Raw genomic sequence first — 26,586 nt, forward strand, 5'->3', positions numbered from 1 at the left:
TATTTAATTTATAAAAGATGAGAAAATAATTTTCTTGTGAAAACTTGTCTACGCTGTTAGCTCTATTAACAAAATTTACATTCATATGTTTTAGACCCAAAAAATCCATAGGACTTTTCTTGTCTCCATCTATACTTTGGTACATCAGATCATTCTCAAAACTGAATTCACAAAATCTGCCTCTTTTAGATTTACTTACCCCAGCAAGACATTTTTCCAGTGTATCCAATATAATCAACTGAGAGAGATATAAATTTTTTTCAGCAGCTTCTCCAAATATTCTCTAAAAGAAAAGATATTCAGAACACTAAAAGTTGGCTATTACTCTCTACTACAAATCAGCCCACATCTGAAAAGTGAGGGCTAAGGATTAAGAAAAAAAAAAAATCAAGTCTTCCACTTATCTCCCAGATACTATATTTACATCTATTATTTATGATTTTATCTTAATCCTCACATGAAATAAATTCCCAAACGAAAATGCTGGCATTTATTATAGTCTACCATTAGCCTTATAAAGTAAAAGAAAATAACTTTGGTTTATACTTTAAAAATATATAGGATTTGGATATACATATACATCTTCACCAGAATCTTGAATTGAACATTTAACCACACTTCAATGCCACAAATTACTCAAAGTCTCAATTCTTACAGCAACAAAATACTATAACATCAATTACAATGAATTTAAGGCATTTGCTATCCTTAAATTTAATACTACGCTATTTACCAAGGAACTATGGTTTCCACAATTAAGTTTACTCAATAAGCACTAAATGAATGCCAATATCACAATACCGCTTTTGTTTTTGTTTTGAAAAGGATCCATTATTAAAATATTTTCATCTAACTGGGAACACAGCCACATATTTATATAAGCAAAATCCTATCACCCTGCCCCACATACTGGGCAACAGAAGAGCACCACAAAATCTTAACTGTATTTCTGTAAAGCATTTTACATATTCATAAGAGGTCCTGCTTTCTTCAGAAAAATCTTTGTTTTTTTTCTATAAAGAAAAAATTTCTTTGTCTGGCAAATGATTGCCCACACCTCCAGTTTATCAATTTTCTAAGTTTGGGGCATTGTCTAACCTAGTTTTTAAAAAGAAAACACACCAAAGATGTGACTATAAAAATGGCACACAATCTCACAATCTACAACCAGAAGTCAGTCTCATAGCTCAATACAAACAATATAAATTGTGGTTAGAAGGGCTGAAGACAGAAAAAGCAGTTCGGAATTAATCAAGAAATATCCAGATCAGTTGTTTTGAAGTGAATATAAAGGAGATTTTAGATAGGAATTGGCAGAGGGAGGAATCACCTGAGTCAGGACAAACGATATGTTCAAAAGTACAGAGACAGAACAGTTGGAGTAACCTGAAGTCTAGGGAGTGTAAATAGGTTTTATAAAACAGGAAAAAGGCAACTGCGAGCTTTTAACAGTGTAATTACTTGTTGAAATTGCTATTTGAGGAAAATCACTTCAACAATGGGATCTCTACTACAGAATCTGTCACAGGTTACAGGAGGAAGAAAATAAAACAATACCTTCGTAAAAGCAATTTCACGTTTTCACACTACAAGGGCGTATTTTATTTACTGTCTACTTAGGACTAGGACAATCTATAAGGAAAAGACTTTAACAGATTACTTTGTAATCAATTTACATATGACCTAAAGTCTGTATGAAATCCTAATTCCAAAAAAATAAAAAGATTGGGTCACAAATAAAAGAAGTATCTAAGAGAAAAAATCAAAAACTAAAATGAAAGTTCAAGGTTACCTGTGCTCATCCACAAAATATGATGAGTGTTTATATCCAGAGTCCACAGAAAAGGACTTTCCATACTCAAAATATGCTGCTGTAGTCTTTAAATCAGAAACAAACCAAAGCATATTCCCCCACAAAACAATGACCCAGATACTCACCATATTGTTAACATTCTTTAAGATAGTGGTGAGGCCGCTGATAACCAAAGAAAACTTGTATTTGGAAATATTAATAAGACATTCCTTGTTGTGTTCGGTACTGACTTTGGTATGCGTGTTCTGCTGTCCTGTTTTTATTGGAAGCTAAGGGAAAAAGAAAATGTTAGCTTATACATGAAAATGACTAAAAAGAACTATTTCTCATTGAAACTCATGAGATTTGGGGAAAATTTTTATCAGCCACAATGACCTATGTTTCTATCTCAAGCTCCAACTTTCAATACAGATCAGCATTTACAGCAAGTCTGAAACTCTTAAAATTTCAATTTTTGCAGCTTTCTTTCTGGAAGTCGTAAACCTCTACCTACAAAATTAAAACTTAACCCAGTATTACATAAGAGAGATGATGACTCACAGAAAATGAGCTATTTCCTTGTAGCTAAAAATTATTTCAGAGAATGCCTGCAATAAAATGTATACAATCCTCTCCCTCATACACTGAACCCCAGCACTAAAAGAACAGACCAAGACCATCAATGCCCCAGACCTCCAATCAAAATAATGGCAAATAACTGTAGATTTTTCAGAAATGAGAATAAGCTGTATAACCTGGAATAAACACAGTAAGACTAACTCAGGTAAGATGACCACCCTCAGGTACACATTTGAGGGAGTAACAGAACAAGACAGGGAAGTTTCATGGGGAAAAAAAAAATCTTTTAAGGGGACCAGATTTACACTTATCTGAGAATGAGTTACGTCACACTGCCAAGAAGTTCATCTCTACTCTGTTCAAAAGTAGCATTTTGTATTGAACGCATCATGAATATATCTATTGTTTAAATATTAGATCCTGCTAATGGTAAGAGAAGACTTGTGAGTTCCTCTGTGAAAAAACAAACCAAAGTCCAGCGTTTTCATTTTTTAAATGGTGCAACTAAAAGAGAAAAGAGATCAAGTAGAATGCCCAAGTTTGCCTAGTCAGTTAATAATAGGTGACTGATTTGATAATAAATACTAAAGAAAAGAGGGGAAGCATTTTTAGGGTTTAACAGGAGTTCCAGAATTACCTAATGTTAATTTTAAAGATTATAGAGGGGGGAAAATCTGAGAGACCTAAGAAAGGAGAATTTTAGAAGAAGGCAGCGGCTGCACTGTAGCTGGAAAATCTCCCCAGCTCCCTCTATACTGGTGAATTTCATATGTTAACTTGACTGGATCATAGGATGTACAGATATTGGGCTAAACATTATTTCTGGGTGTGTTTCTGGGGGTGCTTCCAGATGCAATTAGCATTTGAATAGGTGGATTCAGTAAAAAAGGGGACAAGGCACCCCACAAAGCCCAAAATACAAGCAAATAGGAACACACCACTTCCAGCTACAAAACTGGTGTGGTAGGAGCATCTCTGCAAAAGAAAGCAGAGGGAAGCAGAATGTTTGATAGATCTGACAAGAGGAAAATCCCAAAATTCTATTCCATTCTCAATGAAAAGTACAACAGGCCATCTTAAGAACATTAGCTGACCAAAGAAATAAAGAACATTAGCTGAAACACGGGGGGGGGGGGGGGGGGGGGGAGTTGTATATTGCAATTTGCACATGAGTACAAAAGGTCTACAATAATGCCTGAAGGGAAGAAAGCACACTTCAACCCACCACTGTCTAACAGAACTTTCTTTCTTCAGTGATATTGTACTATACTGACAGTGCCCAATACAGTAGCCAGAGCCACATATGGCTATTAAGAACCTGTTACATGCTAATGCAGATGAGGAATCAAACGTTAACTTCTATTTAACTCACTGAAATTTAACTTTAAGTAGCTATTGGACACCACTGGGCAGCACAGTTCTAAACTAACCAGCTGAAAAAGGACCCCCTTTTAGGATGAAGTCCACACTAAGAAGAAATTGATGAGATTCACTCCAAATAGACAACAGGGACAACAGGGGCAAAGGAAAAAGGTCCAGATAAAGGTGGTAAAGAGGAAGAGAGTTAAAGGAGTTCAAAAAGGATGAGATGATGTATTTGTTTAATTTCACGAAACAGAAGAGCTCTAGAGCCATAAAGATAAAAAGCTATCCTGGCTCACATTTCCCTTCCACCAATTCAGGAAAACTAATTTCACATAAAAATGAGCAGCAGCAGGGGCACCTTGGTGGGTCAGTCAATTAAGTCTCTGACTCTTGATTTCAGCTCAGGTCATGATCTCAGGGCTGTGGGATTGAGCCTGACACATTGGGCTCCACGCTGGGCTTGAAGCCTGCTTAAGATTCTCTCTCCCTTTCCCTCTGCCCCTCTCCCCACTAAAAAAAATGAACAGCAAAGAATGTGGTCAAATCATATGTGAAGTTACTATGAGGAAAAAAAAAAAGAGAGAGACAGAATAACATTGCAACAGAAAATCAGAGTGGGCCCAAAAGTCATGTTTCAAGCAAGGTACCTCTGCTAAGGGAAAGAGAAACCATCAGATATGGGTTGACACTGAGGGCTGAAGTAACAAAACTGAAGACATGAGGGGGCCTCAAATGCATAACTGGTGGAAAAGGTTTAATAACTAAGCCACAAACTTCTGAAAAGCAAAGCAGAATTTCAAAGTCTCACAGCCTCAGAAAGACAAAAGATTAGAGTTCAGGGTGGCTCAGTCGTTAAGTGTCTGCCTTCAGCTCAGGGCGTGATCCCAGCGTCCTAGGATTGAGCCCCACATCGGGCTCCCTGCTCTGCTGGGAGCCTGCTTCTTCCTCTCCCACTCCCCCTGCTTGTGTTTCCTCTCTTGCTGGCTGTCTCTCTGTCAAATAAAAATAAAATCCTTAAAAAAAAATAAAAATAAAAATAAAAAATAAAATGAATTTTGGAACAAATTAAACCCAAATCTAGGAGAAGAAGGTACTAATAAAGATAATCACTCTTAGTGGATACAGAGGAATTGTAGTACACATGGAGGCACTGCCCAGCTCCTCCTCAGGGAAGGACTTGTTGCCTTAACTGCAGAAGTGCTCAGCCAGTCCTTCAAGGATTGCCTCACCTGCAAAGAATGACCCTATTCAACGTCAAACCCTTCCTGGGCAACCCACATCCAATGACCAACTGATATGGCAATATAAAGGCCTAAGCACCTAAGCCCAATTCTGGGCAACTCAAAGGGGCCAATTCTAGCACCTGAGCTCCCAAAAGGGGCTGGCCAAAGCTAACACTGGACCTACGTTGCACCATGAATTCTGCATCTGCCCAGTCCTCCCACCTCCCAGTGTTGATCCCAAAGGAACACCTTAATGAACATCCTGCACTAGGCTTCCAGGGCAGTTGGCTGCAGATGCTAAGACAGAATTTTAAAGCTGGCAACGGAGGAAAAATAGTAACTACAAAAGCAATGAAACTGAAAGAGTATTACTAAAATCTTTGCTCTCTGGGAAAAAAGATAACACTGAAAATCAGAAGCTAAGTATGAAAGCCAAAAGGTCTCTCTGGAAGCATATAAAGATGGTCTCCTCTCTTACAACAGGAGGACAGAGAAACCTAAGGACCAGAACCAACAACTATTAGAGTTGCTGGGCTTCAAAGGTTAAATTCCCTACAAGGCAGTTCTGCTATGCCAAGACCAGAGCCCTGAGGGGAAAGAATAAGACTCTGACATACGTATTGGAAACAAGTGGAGTGTGGGCCCAAAAATCTCCTATTTCCAACGTTCCCCTGAATCCTCTCAGTCTACAGTATGGCCTATCACTGCTTACTAAGAGGAGGCACTCCTCCCAAACTTGTTTGAAGACAATTCAAAGGCTTCTCCCTTGCAAGACAATAGATGTTCCCCTCAGGATTTGCCACCACCTCCTCTGCTGGCTAAAGGGGTATGAGAGAATTTTCTGAGTGTTGAAACTTCTTATATCTTGACCATGTTGATGGTTATGTGAATATATGCCATTTAAATGTCAAAACTCAGAATTAAGCTGGTATAAATTCAAATGAGAGTGTTGTAACATTAGGATGTTAAATGTAATCCCCATGGTAACCACAAACAAAATAGCTGTAGAATACACAAAAAGGACATGAGAAAGGAATTTAAACATTGCAAAAAATAAACACAAATGAAGACAGTAATGCAGAAAATGAGAGACAAAGCTACAGGGCATAGGGGAACCAATAACACAATGACAGTAGTAAATCCCTTCTTATTAGTTATTACTTTAAATGTAAATGGATTAAACTCTCCAATCAGAAGACAGAGATTGGCAGAATAAATAAAAATACATGACCCAACTATACACTGCCTATAAGAGACCCACTTGAGATCTAAAGACACAAACAGGTTGAAGGTGAAAGGGTGGAAAAGATATTCCATGCAAATGGTAACCAAAGAGACCTATAGCTATGGGTAGCTATACAAATTATCAGATAAAACAGACTCTAAGTCAAAACAAGTTATGAGTACCTTTCCCTCTCTTCCTCTACACTGCCTGCAGAGGTGGCAGCTGTCTCCTTCTAGGCATCATGGCTGCCCTCGGACCACTGGTGAAGCCCAAGATCATTAAAAAGAGTACCAAGAAGTTCATCCAGCAGCCGTCAGACCGATATGTCAAAATTAAGCACAACTGGCGGAAACCAGGCATTGACAATAGGGTGCACAGAAGATTCAAGGGCCAGATCTTGATGCCCAACATTGGTTATGGGAGCAATAAGAAAACAAAACACATGCTGCCCAATAGCTTTGGAGTTTCCTAGTTCACAATGTCCAAGAGCCTGAAGTGCTGTTGATATGCAACAGATTTTACTATGCAGAGACTGCTCACAATGTCTCCTCCAAGAACTGCAGGGCCGTGGTGGAAAAAGCACCCAAGCTGGCCATCAGAGTCACCAATCCCAATGCCAGGCTGCACAGCCCAGAAAATGAATAGACAACGTATGTGTATGCAGTATTTACTAATAAAACCATAAAGCTACCAAAAAAAAGTTATGAGACAAAGAAGGACATTATATATTAATAAAAGGTTCAGTACAGCAAGGAGATATAGTATTTATAAACATTTATACACCTAATGACAGACCATCAAAATATAAGCAGCAAAACTAACAGAATTAAAGGGTAAATTACTTCTACAATAATAGTTGAAGACTTTAATACCCCACTCAAAATAATGGAGAAAACAGACAGAAGATAAGAAAACAGATGACTTAGGGGCGCCTGGGTGGCTCAGTCAGTTGGGCGTCTGCCTTTGGCTCAGGTCATGGTCCCAGGGTCCTGGGATCATGTCCCATGCCAGGCTCCCTGCTCAGCAGGGAGTCTGCTTCTCTCTCTCCCTCTACCCCTCCCCACTGCTTGTGCTCTTTCTCTCTCTCAAATAAACAGAATCTTTTTTTTAAAAAAGGAAAAAATAGACGACTTAAACAATACAATAAGCCAACTAGACCCAACATACATCACAGAACATTCTACCAAACAACAGAATACACATTCTTCTCAAGTACACATGGAACATTTTCCAGGATGACCACAAATAGACCAAAAAATTACATACAAATAGATTTTAAAAGATAGATATCATACAACATATCTTCTCTGACCACAATGAAGTTGGAAATTAATAACAAAACTAAAACTGGAAAATTCACAAAATTGTGGAAATTAAACAATATACTTTTTTTTAAATTCCAGTATAATTAACATACAGTGTTATATTAGTTTAAGGTGTACCATATAGTGATTTAACAATTCTATACATTATTCAGTGCTCATCATGATAAGTGTACTCTTAACCTTCACCTATTTCACCCATCCCCCCCACCTCCCCTCTGGTTTGTTCTCTGTATAAAGTCTGTTTTCTGGTTTGTCTCTTTTTTTCTTTGCTCATTTATTTTGTTTCTTAAATTCCACATGAGTGAAATCATATGGTATTTGTCTTTCTCTGACCAACTTATTTCACTCAATAATTATACCCTCCAGCTACACCCACCATGTTGTTGCAGATGGCAAGATTTCATTCTTTTTCATGGATAAGTATATTCCAGTGTGTGTGTGTGTGTGTGTGTGTGTGTGTGTGTGTGTGTATGGCACTTCTTTATCCATTCATCTATCAATGAACACTTGGGTTGTTTCCATATCTTGACTATTGTAAGTAACGCTGCAATAAACATAGGGTGCATATATCTTTCCGAATTAGTGTTTTTGTTTTCTTTGTGTAAATATCAAGGAGTGGAATTACTGGATCACGTGGAAATTCTATTTTCAACTTTTTGAGAAACCGCCATACTGTTTTCCACAGTGACTGCACCAGTTTGTACTCCCACCAACAGTGCACCAGAGTTCCTTTTTCTTCACATCCTCACCAACACTTATTGTTTCTTGTGTTGTTGATTTTAGCCATTTTGACAGGTGTGAGGTGATATCTCATTGTGGCTTTAATTTGCATTTCCCTGATGGTGAGTAACATTGAGCATCTTTTCATGTGTCTGTAGGCCATCTATATGTCTTCTTTAGAGAAATGTCTGTTCGTGTCTTCTGCCCATTTTTAATTTGATTATTTTAAACAGTATACCTTTAAACAACCAATGTTTCAAGAAGAAATCACAAGAGAAATCAGAAAATACCAACAAATGAAAGTAAACACAACATGCCAAAACTCATGGGATGCAGTGAAAACAATGCTAAGGGGAAAATTTATAGCTATAAACACTTACATTAAAAAACTAGTAAGATTCCAGATCAACAACCTAACTTAACATAAGGAACTAGAAAAAGAACAAGTGAAGTCCAAATCTGGAAGAAAGGTAATAATAAATATGAGAGCAGAGATAAGCAAAATAAGAATAGAAAAATAGGGAAAAATCAGTGAAACCAAAAGTTGGTCTTTCAAAAACGTCAACAAAATTGACAAACCTTTGGCTAAATGGACTAAAAAAAAAAGGAAGAAGACTCATGTCAGGGGCACCTGGGTGGCTCAGTTGGTTGAGCACCTAACTCTTGATTTCGGCTCAGGTCATGATCTCAAGGTTGTGAGAATGAGCCCCGTGTTGGGCTCTGCACACAGTGGGGAGTCTGCTTCTCTCCCTCTGCCCCTCTCTCTGCTTGTGCTCTCGCTCACTCTCTAAAAATGAATAAATCTTTTAAAAAACCTCAAATTACTAAAATCAGAAGGAAAAGTGGGTACATTATTAGTTCTATAGAACAAAAAAACGATTTTAAAAAGAATGCTATGAACAACTGTATGCCAAAAAAAAAAAAACTGAATAAACCTAAATGAAATAGATAAATTCCTAGAAATACAAAACCTACCAAGGCTAAATCACAAAGAAATAGAAAATCTGAGTAGACTTGGAGGAAAACTGAACCAGTAATCAAAAATTTCTTGACAAAGCCCTGAACCTGATCATTTCACTAGTGAATTCTACCAGTTAATGAAGAACTGATACTAATCCTTCTTAAACTTTTCAAAAACTGAAGAGAAGAAAATACTTCCTAACTTATTTTATGAGGCCAGCATAGCCCTGACACCAAAGCCAAAGACACAAGAATATTACAAACTGATATCCCTTATAAATATTGATGCAAAAATCCTCAACAAAATATAACAAAATTCTGCAGCATATTAAAAGAATCACACACCAAGACTAAATAGTACTTATTCTTAAAATGCAAGAATGGTTCAACATATGAAAATCAATGTAATATGCTACATCAACAAAATGAAGGGAAAAAAACACAGGTTCATCTCAACTGATGCAGAAAAAGCATGTGACAAAATGAAAAAAACCATCTCATGACAAAAACACTCAACAAAGAAAAGGAATAGAAGGAAACTACCTCAGCATAGTAAAATCCATATATGAAAAACCCACAGCAAACGTCATGCTCAATGGGGAAAGACTGAAAGCTTTTTTCCCTAAGAACAGGAACAAGGCAGGATGCCCATTTTCACCACTTGTATTCAACTTAGTACTGGAAGTTCTAGCCAGCGCAACAGGCAAAAAAAGAAATAAAGGCATCCAAACTGTAAAGTAAAATTATCTGTTCTCAAATGACATGTAGAGAACTCTAAAGATTCTACAAAAAAAAAAAAAAAAAAAGCTGTGAGAACTGATAAAGGAAATCATCATAGTAGCAGGATAAAAAAAGTCAACACACAAAAAATCAGTTGTATTTTAGACACTAGCAATGAACAAACAATCTAAAAAGGAAAGTAGGAAAACAATTCCACTTATGATAACATCAGAAAGAATAAAACACTTAGAAATTAATTTAACCAAGGACATGAAACTTGTATATTGAAAACTACAAAACACTGCTCAAAGAAACTAAAGACAATATAAATAAATGGAAATACATCCTATGTTCATGGATTAGAAGACTTAATATTCTTAAAATGTCAATACTACCCCAAAGTGATCTACGGATTCAACGCAGTCCCTATCCAAATCCCAATGACATATTTGGAGAAATAAAAGAACCCACACTAAAATTCATATGGAATCTCAAAGGACTGTGACTAGCCAAAAGAATCCTGAAAAAGACAAACAAAGTTGGAAGACTCACACTTCCTGATTTCAAAAGTTACTACAAAGTTACAGTAACAAAACAGGGTGGTATTGGCATTAAGACAGGCATACAGGGGCGCCTGGGTGGCACAGCAGTTAAGTGTCTGCCTTCGGCTCAGGGCGTGATCCCGGCGTTATGGGATCGAGCCCCACATCAGGCTCCTCCGCTATGAGTCTGCTTCTTCCTCTCCCACTCCCCCTGCTTGTGTTCCCTCTCTCGCTGGCTGTCTCTATCTCTGTCGAATAAATAAATAAAATCTTTAAAAAAAAAAAAAAAGACAGGCATACAGACCAATGGAATTGGTCTATTCTACTCCATTGCTCTGTCTTAATGCCCTCACATACATAGTCAAATAATTTTTGACAAGGGTGCCAAGACCATTCAATGTGGAAAGGACAGTCTTTTCAACAAATGGCACTGAGAAAACTGGGTATCCAAATGCAAAGGAATGAAGTTGGACCCTGACCTAACACCATATACAAAAACTAACTCAAAATGGATCAAGGACTACATGTAAGACCTAAAAAAAAAAATGAAACCCTTCAAAGGGGAGCACCTGGATGGCTCACTCAATTGAACATCCAACTCTTGATCTCAGCTCAGGTCTAGATCCCAGGGTCATACGTTCAGGCCCTGCATTGGGCACCACACTGGGTGTAGAGCGTACTTTAAAAAAAAAAAAAATCCTTCAAAGAGAACACAGGGCAAAAGTTTCATCACATTGCATTTGCCAATGATTTATTGGATATGACACCAAAGGTACAGATAACAAAAAAAAATAAACAAACTGGACTATAAGAAAATTTAAAAATTCTGTGCATCAAAAGACACTATCCACAGAGTAAAAAGGCAACCCACAGAATGGGAAAAAATATTTGCAAATCATACATCTGGTAAGAGATTAACATCTAGAATATACAGAGAACTCCTAAAACTAAAACAAACAAACAAACAAACAAACAAAAAACCCATTTCAAAAATGGGCATAGAACTTGAATAGACATTTCTCCAAAGAAGATATATTAATGGCTAAGAAGCACATGAAAAGATGTTCAACATCACTAAACATTAGGGAAATGCAAATCAAAACTACAATGAGATACCACCAACTCACATCCATTTGTATGGCTATTATCAAAAAAACAGAAAACCAAGAAGTCTTGGTGAGGATGTAGAGAAATAGAACCCTTGTGCACTTCTGGTAAGAATATAAAAATGGGGTGCTGGGTGGCTCAGTTGGTTAAGTGGCTGCCTTCGACTCACGTCATGATCCCAGGGTCCTGCAATCAAGCCATGCATCAGGCTCCCTGCTCAGTGGGGAGTCTGCTTCTCCCTCTGCCCCTCCCCCTGCTCATACATGTATGTGCTCTTTTTTTCTCTCTCCCACAAATTAATTTTTTTAAAAGAATGTAAAAATGGGACAGCCAGCAGTATGGAAGTACCTTTAAAACATTTAAAATACAATTACCACATGATCCAGCAATTTCACTTCTAGGTATATATCCAAAAAAACTGAAAGCAAGGTTCAAAGGGATATTTGTATAACCACGTTCATAGCAGCATTATTCATAACTAAAACACAGAAGCAACCCAGTGTCCATCGACAGATAAATGAATAAGTAAAATGTGGTATATACCTAGGATGGAATATTATTCAGCCTTAAGGTGGAGGGGGGGATTATTCTGCAAGAGGCCACAACATAGATATACCTTGAGGACATCATGCTGAGTTAAATAAGCCAGTTACAAAAAGACAAATACTGTATGATGCCACTTACATGAATTAGAGTACTCAAAATCAAAAGAAAGTATAATGGTGCTTGCCAGAGCAAGAAAAGGGGGAGAATGGGGAATTATTTTTTAATATGTATAGAGTATCAGTTTTACAAGATGAAGAGTTATGGGGATGGATGGAATAATGGTTACACAGCAATGTTAACGCATTTAATACCACTGAACTATATGCTTAAAAATGGTTAACGCAATAGGGGCGCCTGGATGGCTCAGGCGGTTAAGCGTTGCCTTCGGCTCAGGTCATGATCCCAGGGTCCTGGGATCGAGCCCCACATTGGGCTCCCTGCTCAGCAGAGCCTGCTTCTCCCTCTGCCCCTGCTCGTGAGCTCACTTGCTACCTCTCTCTCAAACAAAAATCTTAAAAAATTTTAAACAGTTAAGATGATAAATTTTATGTTATGTGTATTTTACCACAATAAAAAAAAACTGTACTCTTAAAAGGATGAATATTACCGTATACATTATACATTAATATCTTAAAATCTGAGATCAGAGGATTCTACCAAAACACTTACTGAATATTGACCATGTGCCAGATAGCAATGTACGTGCTGTGAACATAAAGATGAATAAATGTACATTCCAGGTATTACTAATTCTGAAAATCTCCTCCAATCTCTCTTCTCTTCTCCCTGAATAAAGTTAGCTCTTCTTCGGGCAGTGTCATATATTCACTGACTATCCTGGTGATGACTACTATGATGAGTGCTAATGGCTAAAATAGCCCCAGACTATATGCACCCTGTAGAATCCTCTCCTTTGACAGAGAAGGACTTTCAAATATAATGCGATGTCCCTTTCATGATTGTTACATTTTATGGCAAAAGGGACTTTGCATATGCGATTAGGATTCCTAATCAGTTGACTCTGAGGTAATCAAAAGGCAGATTATCTTGGATGAGCTGGTGCTAACCAGGTGAGCATAAAAGAGATCTGAAGCAGCAAAAATGTTTTCTGTTGTCTTTGAAGAAGCAAACTATCATGATGTGTGGGAATGGCCAAGTGGCAAGGAATAGCAAGCAGCCTCTAGCAGCTGAGGGCCTCAGGTCCCCCAACTATAAGGATCTAAATTCTACCAACAACCAGTGAGCTTGGAAGAGGACCCCAAGCCTCACATGAGATTGCACCCCTGACCAACATCTTCATTTCAGCTTGGTGAGAAGTGAGCAGAGAACTCAGCTAACCAATGCCCAGATTCCTGACCCACAGAAACTGTGAGATAATAACCTGGTGTTGTTTTAAGCCACTATGCTTGTGGTAGTCTGTTACAGAAAATAGAAGACTAATACAATTACCAAATCTGTATCTTCAAATGAAATCTGTATCTTCAAATGTGTTATCCACATGCCTATTTGGTATCTCCACACAGGTATCTTGTAGGCACTTCAAACTCTGTTTCTAAAATTTAATTTATAATCTTCCTATCATGTTTCCTATCTTAACAGCACCACAATACACCCAGTTTCTCCTATCTGAGATCTGACAGTCATCTCTGACACTTCCTTTATTCTCTTCCTTTCATCCCCCTTTAGTCAGATTGATAAAAATGAAAATAACTGGGCATGCACAACTCAGCTCTACTCTTCTTTACATGGGAACAGGCATGCCACAGAGTATAGAGTTTTCTTCTGTCAGTCAACATGCCAAGAGTTGATCAGGAACCTAGCCCTGCAGAAGGGAGTAGCCAATACTACCTTGGACTGGGTGGGTAGGTACCCAATTCTGAGATTTAGATTTAGTTACTAAGCCCATTTGGATCTCCAACTTCACAGTGATCAGGGAAAAAACAAAATAATAAAAATAAATAAATAAATGTGTGTGTGTATACATATATACATATGTATAATGTTTACGCGTCATTCTGTCAATATATACTTCTATATTATAAATTTATTTATGAATATTTCTATTTACATATTTTAGTATTTATATATTTCATATATATTTCGGCCTCCATCTTTACGCTTTTATTTCTCAATGTGCTCAGAAGCAAGGCAGGCAGCCAGAAAGTATATTCAGGCCCCCAACCTCCCAAAAACCGCACTAAAATCTATGTAGAAGGAAAAGCAAGATTAGGGGGAAATAAAGGACCAAGATTTTAGCAGATAAAGTGCTCAGGGAAAGCTCTCTGGAGATGTAACAATCTAAGAAGAGCCCTAAATAAAGGAAGAACAGGAAGACCCATGCAAAGATCTGAAGAAGAGCATTCAAAGCAGTAGTGGCAGGATCTGATAATTGGAATAAACATGTCAAGTTCAAAGTCTAGCGAAGAGTCCATTGTGGATAAACCAAAGAAAATAAAAGGTGAAAATGTAGGGGATGAGGTCAGAGAGAGAAGCAGGAGTGGTTAAGATCATGGAAAGCCTTATGGGCCATTTCAAGAGCTTTGAATTTGAGTTTGATAATGTGGCATATGACATTTTCCAAATATGGTCACAGTATCTCTCATCCCAAATGCAATAAGACTTTGCCACTCCCACATCAAGAAGTTGAGTCTATTTTTCCATTTCCTTGCATCTAGGCAGGTCTTATAACTATTCTGACCAATAAAATATGGCAGAAAGGACACTGTGCCAGCTCCAGGCACAGCCCTTAATTGGTCTGACAATATTTCTTTCCCTCCTCCTGGAAGGCAGCTGCCATGTAAAAAGTAATTACTCTGAGACCACCATGCTGTGAGAAGCACAGGCCACATGGAGAGATTCTGAAGAATGAGATGCCATGTGGAGAGAGAAGCCAAGAAGCACTGGGGTGCCAGCCATGTGACTGAAGAGGTCATATTGGAAGGGAGGCTCCAGCTCCAGCCACCCCAGCCAACACCATGTGGAACAGAGCTGAACCTGTCATGAATTCCCGACTAGCAAATTGTGAGCAAAATAAACAGACTGTTTTAAGTGACAAAGCTTTGGAGTAGCTTGTTATGCAGCAATAGATAACAAAAAGAGAGGGGAAGAAGATACTGAAAGGATGTAAACAAGGGAGTAACATGATCAGATTTATGTTTTTTTAAAAAGAGCCTTCTTATGCTGTATGTTAGAAGACCGTCTAGGCAAGAGAAGATGGTAGTTTAAATTAGGCTAGTAAGGTAGAGGAGAAATAGTGAGATGATGTTAGAATAGATTTGGAAGATGGGGTGCTTATTTAAAATGGCAAGCTTAGGGGCGCCTGGGTGGCTCAGTCGTTTAAATGTCTGCCTTTGGCTCAGGTCATGATCCCAGGGTCCTGGGATCGAGCCCAGCATTGGGCTTTGTGCTAGGTGGGGAGCCTGCTTAAGATTCTCTCTCCACTCTGCCCCTCTCCCTGCTCGTGCTCTCTCTTGCTCTCTCTCTCTCTCTCAAATAAATCAATCTTTTAAATAAATAAATTAAATAAATAAATAAAATAGAAGTGTGTGTATGTACACATATGATTAAGAACCTATGGTAAAGAAAATAAAGCCATAAAACTATTACAAAAAATACTGAAGAATAATTGCATAATACTGGGGTAGGGTAAATTTTTCTAAGCAAGACAAAATCCAAAAGCCATAAAGAAAAAGTACTAATATATTTGCCTACATAAAAATGTTTAAATTCTGCATTAAAAAGAAGACACTAAGGACAAAGAAAAACACAAGTAACAAACAGAAAGTAAAAGAATGTGCAATAATTAGGGCCCAAAAGATTCACATAACTAACATATAAGGTTAATATACTAGTAAGACTATTCAATGGAGAAACTGTTGAAGAAATATGAAGTCATTTACAGAAGATGAGTGGTCAATACATATATGAAAATATGTTATTTTCACTAATAATTTTAAAAGTGTAAAATAAAATTAGACCATTTTGGTGACTCTCTACATTTTTCCAAAATAAAGTCAAGTACTATTAGAACACATAATAAGAAAATGACTATGCCTGGGGTGTGTATTTAAATAAAAACAAAAACAGGGGCGCCTGGGTGGCACAGCGGTTAAGCGTCTGCCTTCGGCTCAGGGCGTGATCCTGGCGTTGTGGGATCGAGCCCCACATCAGGCTCTTCCGCTATGAGCCTGCTTCTTCCTCTCCCACTCCCCCTGCTTGTGTTCCCTCTCTCGCTGGCTATCTCTATCTCTGTCGAATGAATAAATAAATAAAATCTTTAAAAAAATAAATAAATAAATAAATAAATAAAAACAAAAACAAATAAAAATTTGAACACAGTAATTTAAAAAAGAGATAAAGTAATTATACTTGAGAGGTAAGAATGAGATGATTTTTTTCCTTTTTTTTTTTCAATTTATTCGTTTCTCTTATTTTCAATTGGAATGTATTACTTTCCCAATTGGGAAAAAGTAAAACTATTTTTTAAACATTTTATGCTACCTTAAATAAATCTTTGGATATTATGACAGAAACGTAAAGGGTCTAAACTACATGAAAAATAATCACCTTTTAATAATGATCCGTATTAACAAACTGTTAGTAACTTAAGATACAAGATTTCAACAAGTAAGAGGATTTAGCAAGAAAAGGCATAACATTAAGCAAAGCACTTCGAACAATGGATAATTTGTTTCTAGCTGCACTCAGAAAATTCTTCAAAAGGTCACAGGCTGGAATTTTTGCCTCTGTGTACATTTAAACCAGTTTCTAAAAGGCCCCTCACACGATGATGGGGTAGGGATGATGTTAAAATTCACTTAATGTAAGTTTTCACCTAAATGAGAGAAAAAAACAAAGGAAAAAATCACACTGTGCAAAGAAGGAGCAAGAAAAAATTATGTTAGGGAAAAAAGATCCATAAGCTCTAGATACCAAGTAACAAACATAAATCAAGAAACCAGTATAAATACTGGTTATACTGACATATTTCCATATTTCCTGAAGTAGACGGCACACCATCAGTATGTAATAGGACTTCATATGGCACCTAATGAACTTTAAGAATGTTAAGTTTTACATTCATTTTAACACACGATTTAAAAATATAATTATCACATCAAACTTATGATTACAAAGATATACCTTTGACAAGGCTAAGTGACAAAGGTAAGCCAACTTGAAGTTGTGAAGCAAGGTAAATGATACTGTATGTGGCTACAATGACAGTACATGAGCATTAAAGCTAGGGAAATACTGTGATAACATTCTGACACGTAAAACCAAGCTCATGAAGCAGATGAATAAATAATCAACCGCTGCAATTGTTTTTAATATGGATGCTATAAAGACTTGGAGGCAAGGAGATTAGCATGGAGCCAAACCAGTTTTCCCAAGAAGTAAATTCCAACACCATCCTCCCCTAAACACTTCTTTTCATTTCTTCCCTTCCTACTATTCTGAACTTACAGATTACCCAAGTTTTTCCATACACAGAAGTCCCTGATTCACAAATATTTATTTATACCAATAGTCCCAACCACTCATGAAGCTTCAAAAGATTCCCAAAGGCCCCTTCCAGATTCTCCAGATATCTACTACCACATCAAGGGAAGATTTGTTTCTGTCAAACATAAACTTGGTTCACATTGTTACCATAAAAAACGTTGGGTCTTTGCTTTCTCCTCTTCTCTTCCCTTCAGTATAACAACTTAGTGGAAAGGCATCAGAAGGAGCAGAGCAAGGTAGGCATCTGTGTGTGTTGGGGCAGAAGGGGACATAGGAGTCAGAGAAGGGTGAGTAAGGCACTCGTGTGGAGGAAGTGTAGCATGAGCAGGGTGAAAAGGCTGTACAGATGTGAAAAGCAGCCTAGCAAAGGGTGTCAGAGCCAGAATAAGGTAAAGAAAGACTCCCATGGAGAAGGTATCCAGGCACAGGATATTAGAATCCAAGCATGGTGAGAAGGGTATATAGGAGCACAAGCCACATAGGATGTCAGAGTCGAAATGGGATAAAGAGGGTGTCCATAATGAGAATAGTCCAGAATTGGATGTCAAAGCCAGAGTGAAATAAAGAGACAAGAGAGTGGGGCCCAGTAAGGGGTGTTGGGCTATATTGGGCTTCTGCATGATGGGAAGGGGGGATGTTCTAGCACAGAGTCTGGGCAGGGTGAGGAGGATGTCCACACCAGGAAGCAGCAGAGGGTAGAGAATATGAGCCTGTGCAAGGTAAGAAGGGCATCCAAACAGGTGGGTGGGAGTGGTATTTCAGGGATAACAAAGGGTGTCAGAGCTCAAGCAGAATGAGGAGGGCACCTGTTGTGCTTAGGAGCAAGTGGTAACGGCAAATGACAGTGATGCAAGATCAATTACGTAAAAGGGGACTGATCAAATAAGTAAACATATTAAGAATAATGAGAGCCAGGTTTCTTTCTGTCAAAGAAGTTACAAATAAAGAAAGGGAGAAAAGTATAAACAACCCTCTGGTATTAAACAAAAACTGGAGGTTGTGTGAACACAATTTTCAATACAGAGATACAGAAATAAATATTAATCAAATATGTACACATAAAGAGAGATGGAGATAAACACATTTATTCCCTTCCCCAGTTCACTCCATTAAGAAAACTTAGAAACGACAACTCAGTAGTAATGAATGCACCCAGCCCTCAGATCTTGGTTTCTAAACACCACTCTCCTTTAAAAGGAACCAGGGCTCCTCAGAGAAACAGCTGATTCTAGTCTTGAAACACAAGGAAAGTTCTGAGAAGCCTGGAACATTCTGTTATGCCAGAAAGAAAGGAAATGCTCAAAGAATAATGAAGCTATGTCAAATGGACATAGAGGCTAGACTGAAGTTCTCGCTGGCCAAATACGGAACAACTTGAGCATGAAAACAAATAATGATAAAGCAGATTATCATCCATTGAATCAGAGAAACAACTAGTCTGTACTCAAAGGAATACTTGAATAAACTGAAAGCTTGATGCAGAATGGGATACTTACACAGTCTCTAAGCACCCCCATACAACGCGTGTGTTTATGAGGGGAAGAGTAACCTAACAATGGAGAAGCTTGGTTCATCATCTTAATCAAGGATTAAAATTAGCATCATTGGTAATGAAACAATCTAAATTGTGCCATCTTATAGGGTATAATAAGAACACAGCATTGCATCTGAAATATTCCTATCAAATATACATAACATAAATGTAACCAGGAGGAAAAGTTAAGCAAACCCAAACTGAGGAATAATCTACAAGTCTACAAAACGGATGATACAGCCTTCAAAAGTGTTAGGGTTACTGGGGCACCTGGCTGGCTCATTCTCCTGACTGAGTATACAACTCTTGACCTTGGGATTGTGAGTTTGAGCCCCACATTGAGCACGGAGATTACTTAAAAAAAAAAAAAAAAAATTAAGTGCCCGGGTTATTAAAGTCAAGGAAATACATACTGTTCCATAATAAAAGCAACAAGAGACATGACAAACATAATGTGATTCTGGACTGGATCCTTTTGATACAAAGGATACACCTGGGACAACTTGTAAAACTTGAATGGGGCCTGAAAATGAGACGGTAGTAGTAACACATCGATGTTAATTTCCTGATTTTGATAGGTGTATTGTAGGTAATGTAAAACACATTTTAATTGGTAGGAAAGACAGTGAAGTATTCAGGGGTGACGAGGCCTCATATCAGCAACTTACATTCAAACGGATCAGGAAAAACATTCTTCGTGCTTTACTGCAGCTTTTCTGAAAATTTATGATTGCTTCAAGATTTTTTTTAAAAGATTCAAAAATTTTGGTTGAGTTCTAATTCAATCAACATTTGTTAAACAGGTTTTGTACAGATATGAGTTTAGAAGGCAGGAGGAAAACCTAGTACTATTTACAACAGCATTTCTATAAGGAAAAATTACCTAAGTTCTACACAAATTTACAAAGTGAGGTAGGTATCAGCATATAACCCATTCAGAGGTTGGGGGTTGTACTACCTTTAGTGATAATTCAGCTTTCCAAAATGTGATGCTCAAACTCAGGGTTCAGGAAGGAAAAGCATCTCCAAAAACTACAAAATAATTTTGTTCCTAAATTCGAACAAAAATCTCCCGGTTTTTAGTTTATGGAGGTCTATGTTCTCTACCCTTAAATGCTAAAAACGAGCAATCATTTATTCTTTAATACAACATATAACTAATGACAACCACATACAAGTAAAATCAAATATACCTACAAGTAACACTTCTATTTACTTTATTCACTTTTCCTTGAAGACTTAAAACCATGGTGGTATCAACAATATAACAATATAACATATTATAAAAGACTGAGATTTATAATCTAACAGGACCTACAATATGTAAGTATCTAACCCTACTTTCTGTTAGGTTGAAAGCACTATCTCATGAAAACACTGAGCTATTATTTTCTGAATAAATCTGGGAAATAGAAGAAGGACAAGGAAGGGAAAGTAGATAAGGCAGGGAGAACAGAGTACCAAAATGCCAAACGAACAAGATCAGAAATGCGGGATAACTGAATTTCCAACAGAAACAACACATAAATATTAATCAAGTACTATTTTAAACTGGAAGAAGTTGATGCTACTGATGAAGTGTGGAGCACTCAGTCTCCTAGATGGCTCCCACTGAGCCGTACCTCCTGATATTCACGGCTCCCCACACTGTACAAGGACTGGTCATCCTAACTACTAGAACATGGCAGAAATAATAATGTGGCTCTTCCGAAATTAGGTTATCAAAGACAAAGGATTTCATCTTGGACTTGTTTGTGTTCTCATTCTCTCTGTCTCTCTGTCTCAGTCTTTCTCTCTTTCTCTCTCACACACATACACACACACACCACTTGCCCTAGAGGAAGCCAGGAGAGAATGTTGTGAGGACACTCAGGCCACCTATGGAGAGGCCCTCGTGCAAGGAATTAAGGCCTCTAGCCAACAGTCAAGCAAGTGAACTCTTTTGAAGTACATCCTCCCCCCAGTCAAGCTTTTGGTTGCTTGCAACCCCAGGCAACAGCCTGACTGCAACCTCAAGAGAGACCACGAACCAGAAGCACACAGCTAAGCCACTCTCCCATTCCAGACCCACAGAACTGTGTGATAATAAATATCTGTGGTTTGAAGCTGCTAAGTTTTGAGGTAATTTGTTTCACAGCAATAGATAACTAATGCACTGTGGGTCTAAGTGCTGGAGGGCTAGAGAGAACCAATCACAGACCCCCCCCCCCAAGAGAAGAACAAATAAGACTTCATCCTAACAGATCCTTGCTGGCTACATAAAAGGCATATGACAAGGATAATATTTACATTCTAATCAAAAGGCCACTTATAATTCCACCAAACAAACTCCTTAGTAAGGAAAAAAAGGAGAATGTTTCTTGTACCTGAAATCATATATCCTTCCCAGCCTCTAGGCTACCCAGAATTTCTAGAACACATTTCAGATATTCTTTGAAAGAGACTGAGTACTTTCTATGTGTCAAGCACTATGTGGCATGCTAGAGATATAACTGAGGAAGGTAAGATGATCTCTGGCCCAGCAATACTTTTCGAACACCAAAATTTCTGTTTTATGAGAATTTTTTTTAGTAATAAATGATTCTATGGATATGTTGTTTTACTATACTGTTGACACAAAACTTTTACCTTTATAAATTAAATGCTAGAGATCTTCTATTTGATCATCCAATACAATAATATTCCTATAAAAAAATAGTAAACACTTACTGAGCACGAATACCAGGCACCAAGCACACTCTATACACCTCATTTAATCTCGCAGTTACTGGTATTCTGATTAATCTCTTAGTCTTATTTTCTGCCACTCTCTTCTCATTCTCCTACCCCTTTCCTCATTTATACTTTCAGAGATGCCATCCCTGAACCCCAGAGCAGGTCTCCCATACATGCTCTGTGAGCCTCCTTGACCTCTCCTATATGGTTCTTAAAGCAACTGTAATTAAATAACCAGACGACCTTAATATCCACCCTCATGCAAGAATGCAAGTTCAATGGGAGTAGAGAAGGAATCTTTCTTGTAAGCTGTTTTATCCCTCAGGGTTAGGAGTTTTAAAGGCAATTAATAAATGCTTGCTGGGGCACCTGGGTGGCTCAGCCGTTAAGCGTCCGCCTTCGGCTCAGGTCATGATTCTAGGTCCTGGGATTGAGCCCCGCATAGGGCTCCCTGCTTGGCGGGAAGCCTGCTTCTCCCTCTCCCACTCCCCTTGCTTGTGTTCCCTCTCTCGCGCGCGCTGTCTCACTGTCAAATAAATAAATAAAATCTTTAAAAAAATAAAATAAAATAAAAGCTTGCTAAATAAAAGAGTGAACTAGTGTGTCACACTGACTCTCCCATTTCCCTTAACAGCAACCTCTTTATTATCTAATGGCAGTGTGCCTCAAACTATGGCCCAAGAACAACAGGTGGTCCTTGCTATAGTTTGGTGATGTTCAGAAGGGAGAAAAATTTCCTTTATCTATATTTTACAAACTTGAACCATAAAATACTACTTCCACAATAATTCTATTACTTCCTAAATGAAATGAGTGAAAATCTCCATACTATAAATCACCAGTCTCTTCCCTCCCTCTAGCTCTCAGAAACCTGCAACCAGACATACATCATTCCATGTAAGCAACTGGGCAGTATTTCCTGGAGAAACTGAATGCTCCAAGAAAGGACCTGCATTTGGAGGGTTTCCAGCAATAAAGCTAACTCACCACCAGCTCACCCTTACAGTAAAGCCCATGCTCATGAGCTTTCAACTTTCTCACATTTAAGAGTAAATGTTTAAAATGAAAACAGCCTAGATTCACCAGACAGAAGGCCTGCCGACATAAAAGGAAACAAGTAAACATACACAAATTAATTTTGAGAAAAAAGACAATGCAGGAATGAGAAGAAACGTCACACACACACACACACACACACACACACTCACAAGTTAATTATTAACATCTTAAAAGACATTAGGAAAGATTTTAAAGGATGCTATTTTAGAAAGGAATAGACAACAAGTGCGAATAAAGAACATTTACAAAGCTGACTGAATCACAAGTCCCCAACACTACCCCCAAGTTCAATGGTTTGCTAGAGATACCCATGGGGCTCAACATATAGCCACATTCACAGCTATGACTTATTAGAGTAAAAGGATAAAAAGCAAAATCAGTGAAAGGAAAAGGCACAAGGTCAGAGAAAACCAGACACCAGCTTTCAAGAATCCTCTCCCAATGGTGTCAGACAGGCCATACTAAATTCCTCCAGCAATGACGTGTAACAGCAAATGTGAAATACTGTCTACCAGGTAAGTTCACTAGAAACTCGATGATCAAGCCTTATATTGGGGGCACGCCTGCCTAACATAAACCAACGTTCCAGACACCCAGATGGAAAGCAGATATTCAGCATAAATCACCTCTGCATAGATTAGGCACACAGAATAGCACAAGGAGCCATTCTAATCAAGAAATGGTGGGAACTCTTCCAAACTCCATGTTTCTAGACACCAGCCAAAGGTCACCCTTGCTAGTAAACCTTTTTAAGGATAACATTCTCAGGCCTGCTACGTTAACCCTGCACAGACTGATAAAACATTAAAGAGTTGGAAGATAGAGTTTAGACCCTCTCCAAGAAAAAGAACAAATGAAAACACTATGAGAGGAAAAATGCTTTAAAAATTACATGATCAGGGGCGCCTGGCTGGCTCAGTCATTAAGCGTCTGCCTTTGGCTCAGGGCGTGATCCCGGCGTTCTGGGATCGAGCCCCACATCAGGCTCCTCCGCTGGGAGCCTGCTTCTTCCTCTCCCACTCCCCCTGCTTGTGTTCCCTCTCTCGCTGGCTGTCTCTCGCTCTGTCAAATAAATAAATAAATAAAATCTTTTAAAAAAAATTTCATGATCAGGGCGCCTGGGTGGCACAGTTGGTTCAAGTGTCCAACTCTTTTTTTTTTTTTTAAGATTTTATTTATTTATTTAACAGAGATAGAGACAGCCAGCGAGAGAGGGAACACAGCAGGGGGAGTGGGAGAGGAAGAAGCAGGCTCATAGTGGAGGAGCCTGATGTGGGGCTCGATCCCACAACGCCAGGATCACGCCTTGAGCAGAAGGCAGACGCTTAACCGCTGTGCCACCCAGGCGCCCCCAAGTGTCCAACTCTTGGTTTCATGATCCCACTCTTCGTTTCAGCTCAGGTCATGATCTCAGGGTTGTGAGACAGAGCCCCACATCAGGCTCCGTGCTCAGTGCAGAGTCTGCTTAAGATTCTCTCTCCCTCTTCTCCACCCCTCCCACTCATGTGCTCTCGCACTCTCTCTCTCTCTCCCTGGAATGTTAATAAATAAATAAATCTTTAAAAAAATTACATGATCAGTCAACTCAAACATGTGAAAAACAAATGGGGAAAAATAAAGAAATGAAGATGAAAGGAAGAAATTACCAAAGAAATAATAGAAGAAATATCATCTCTAAAGTAATGACAATTAATGGCAACTAAATTCTCAACAATGGTAGAGCTCAAAAAGATAGTTAACAACAACAACAACAGTTAACATACCAAAAGAAAAACAATGCCTAGAATTCTATAAAATCCAGCAAAACTGTCATTCAAGAATAAAGGCAAAATAAAGACACTTTCAAAGAAAGGAAAGTAAGAGCAATTACCACAACAGAACTTCATCAAAGGGAATTCTTAAAAATGTGCTTCAAGCCACAATAGAAATGAACCCAGAAAGTCTGAGATTCAACGGGAAAATCTTAAAAAAGTTGGACATGTAAAGGGCACATAATAAAATGGCAGAAGTGAATTCAAATCTATCAGCAATCACAATGAATATAAATGGGCTAAACCCTTTGCTTAGAAAGAAAACAACTTTGGTTATGTACGTACTGTTTATAATAGTAACATAAAAGCACAGAAAGATTGATGATCAAAGAATTAAAAAATGATCCAACAAGCAAATATAAAACAAAAGAAAATGAAACAAACTTACAAAAAAGCACTAGAAATAAAAGCACTACAAAAGGATATAAAATTCAAATCACCTGGAAGATATTATTTTAAACCTCTGTGCACCTAATAACACACACACACCAAAACTGACACATCTACAAGAAAAAGTTACAAGTTTACAGTTAAAGATTTTTTAATATAAATCTCTCAGTAATACGATCTAGCAGACAAAAGAAAAATCAATCAGAATTCAGAAGAGTTGAACTGCTTAATTAATAAACTTGATCAAATGGCATATGCAAAAATCATACCCAAGACCTAGTGACTACACACTACCTTCAAGAACACATGGAATCTCTATAAAAATAGGGATATATGCTTGGATAGTCAGACTCCAAAGTGATCCCTAATGATCCCTGATTTCTGCTGTCCATGCCCTGTGTAATCCTCTCCCATCCTGTGTAAGAGGGTTATTCTGCATGATGAATATGGCAAAAGTGAAGGTATGTCACTTCCAAGGGTCATAAAAAGACTGTGGCTTCTGCTTCTCTCAGATCACTAAGTCTGGGGGATGCTAGCTGCCATGTCACAAGCAGCCCTATGGGAGAGGCCCATATAGAAAGGAACAGAGACCTTTTTACAAACAGCTAGCAAAGAACTGAGGCCTCCTGCAACATCTGTGTAAATGATTAGCTTGGAAGCAATCTTCCAACCTCTGTCAAGCTTTCAGATTACTGCAGCCCCAGCCAAGAGCTTGACTGGAACCTCATGAAAGCCTCTGAGCCAGAAACACCTAACTAAACTGCTACTGGATTTCTGACACTCAGACATTTTATGAGATAATGTTTGTTGTCCAAAACTACTACATTTGGGGGAATTTGTTACATAGCAATAAACAGAGTAGCAATAATACAATGTTATCATTGTAACATGTCAACTTTAGCCCGTAAAACTAACTTTAAATTTGAAAGTACTAACATTATAAAACCCATATTCACTGGCCACAATAAAGATAGAAATTAATAACCAAAAGAAAACTAGGAAAACTTCTGAAAATCAAGAAACTCTGGCTGAAAGAATAATGGAAAGCAGAAAATATCTAGAATTAAGAAATATTGAAAAGCTAATTACAAAAACTTATGGATATAACTAAAGCAGCATTTAATAAATTTATGGTTTTGTATGCTTACATCCATAAAGAAATATTCAAAATTAATGAGCTTATATACAACTTAGAAAGTCAGAAAACCACCTTACAACCATTAGTATAGCAATTATCAAAACAACAACAACAACAAAAACCCACACAAACAGAAAACATGTTGTGGATGTGGAGACTGTGGAGAAACTGAAACTCTTGAGCACTATTCATGGGAATGTAAAATGGTACAGCTGCTATGGAAAACCGTATGGTGATTCCTCAAAAAATTAAAAATATAATTACCATGAGCAGAGGTCAATGCAGTGTTATTTCCTTTTAAATCTCATCTTAAAAATAAAATTGACAACG

General features: G+C 37.9%; 1 protein-coding gene and 1 pseudogene across 6 annotated transcripts in view; one reads left to right on the plus strand and one right to left on the minus strand.

The window, feature by feature from the left end:
- NF1 (neurofibromin 1) overlaps positions 1-26,586 on the minus strand; it is a 258,716-nt gene that overhangs the window by 201,413 nt on the left and 30,717 nt on the right. For all 6 annotated transcript variants that reach the window (XM_026517664.4, XM_026517666.4, XM_048223273.2 and 3 more), the window contains exons 2-3: positions 1,939-2,082; positions 200-283 (exon numbers count right to left, since the gene is read on the minus strand). In XM_026517664.4, coding sequence (XP_026373449.1) covers positions 200-283; positions 1,939-2,082 — 228 coding nt within the window. The remainder of the gene's footprint in view (positions 1-199; positions 284-1,938; positions 2,083-26,586) is intronic.
- On the plus strand, positions 6,426-6,829 carry LOC113269011 (60S ribosomal protein L32-like; annotated as a pseudogene).

This window comes from Ursus arctos, unplaced genomic scaffold, assembly GCF_023065955.2.
Source record: "Ursus arctos isolate Adak ecotype North America unplaced genomic scaffold, UrsArc2.0 scaffold_24, whole genome shotgun sequence".
NCBI classification, from domain to species: Eukaryota; Metazoa; Chordata; class Mammalia; order Carnivora; family Ursidae; genus Ursus; species Ursus arctos.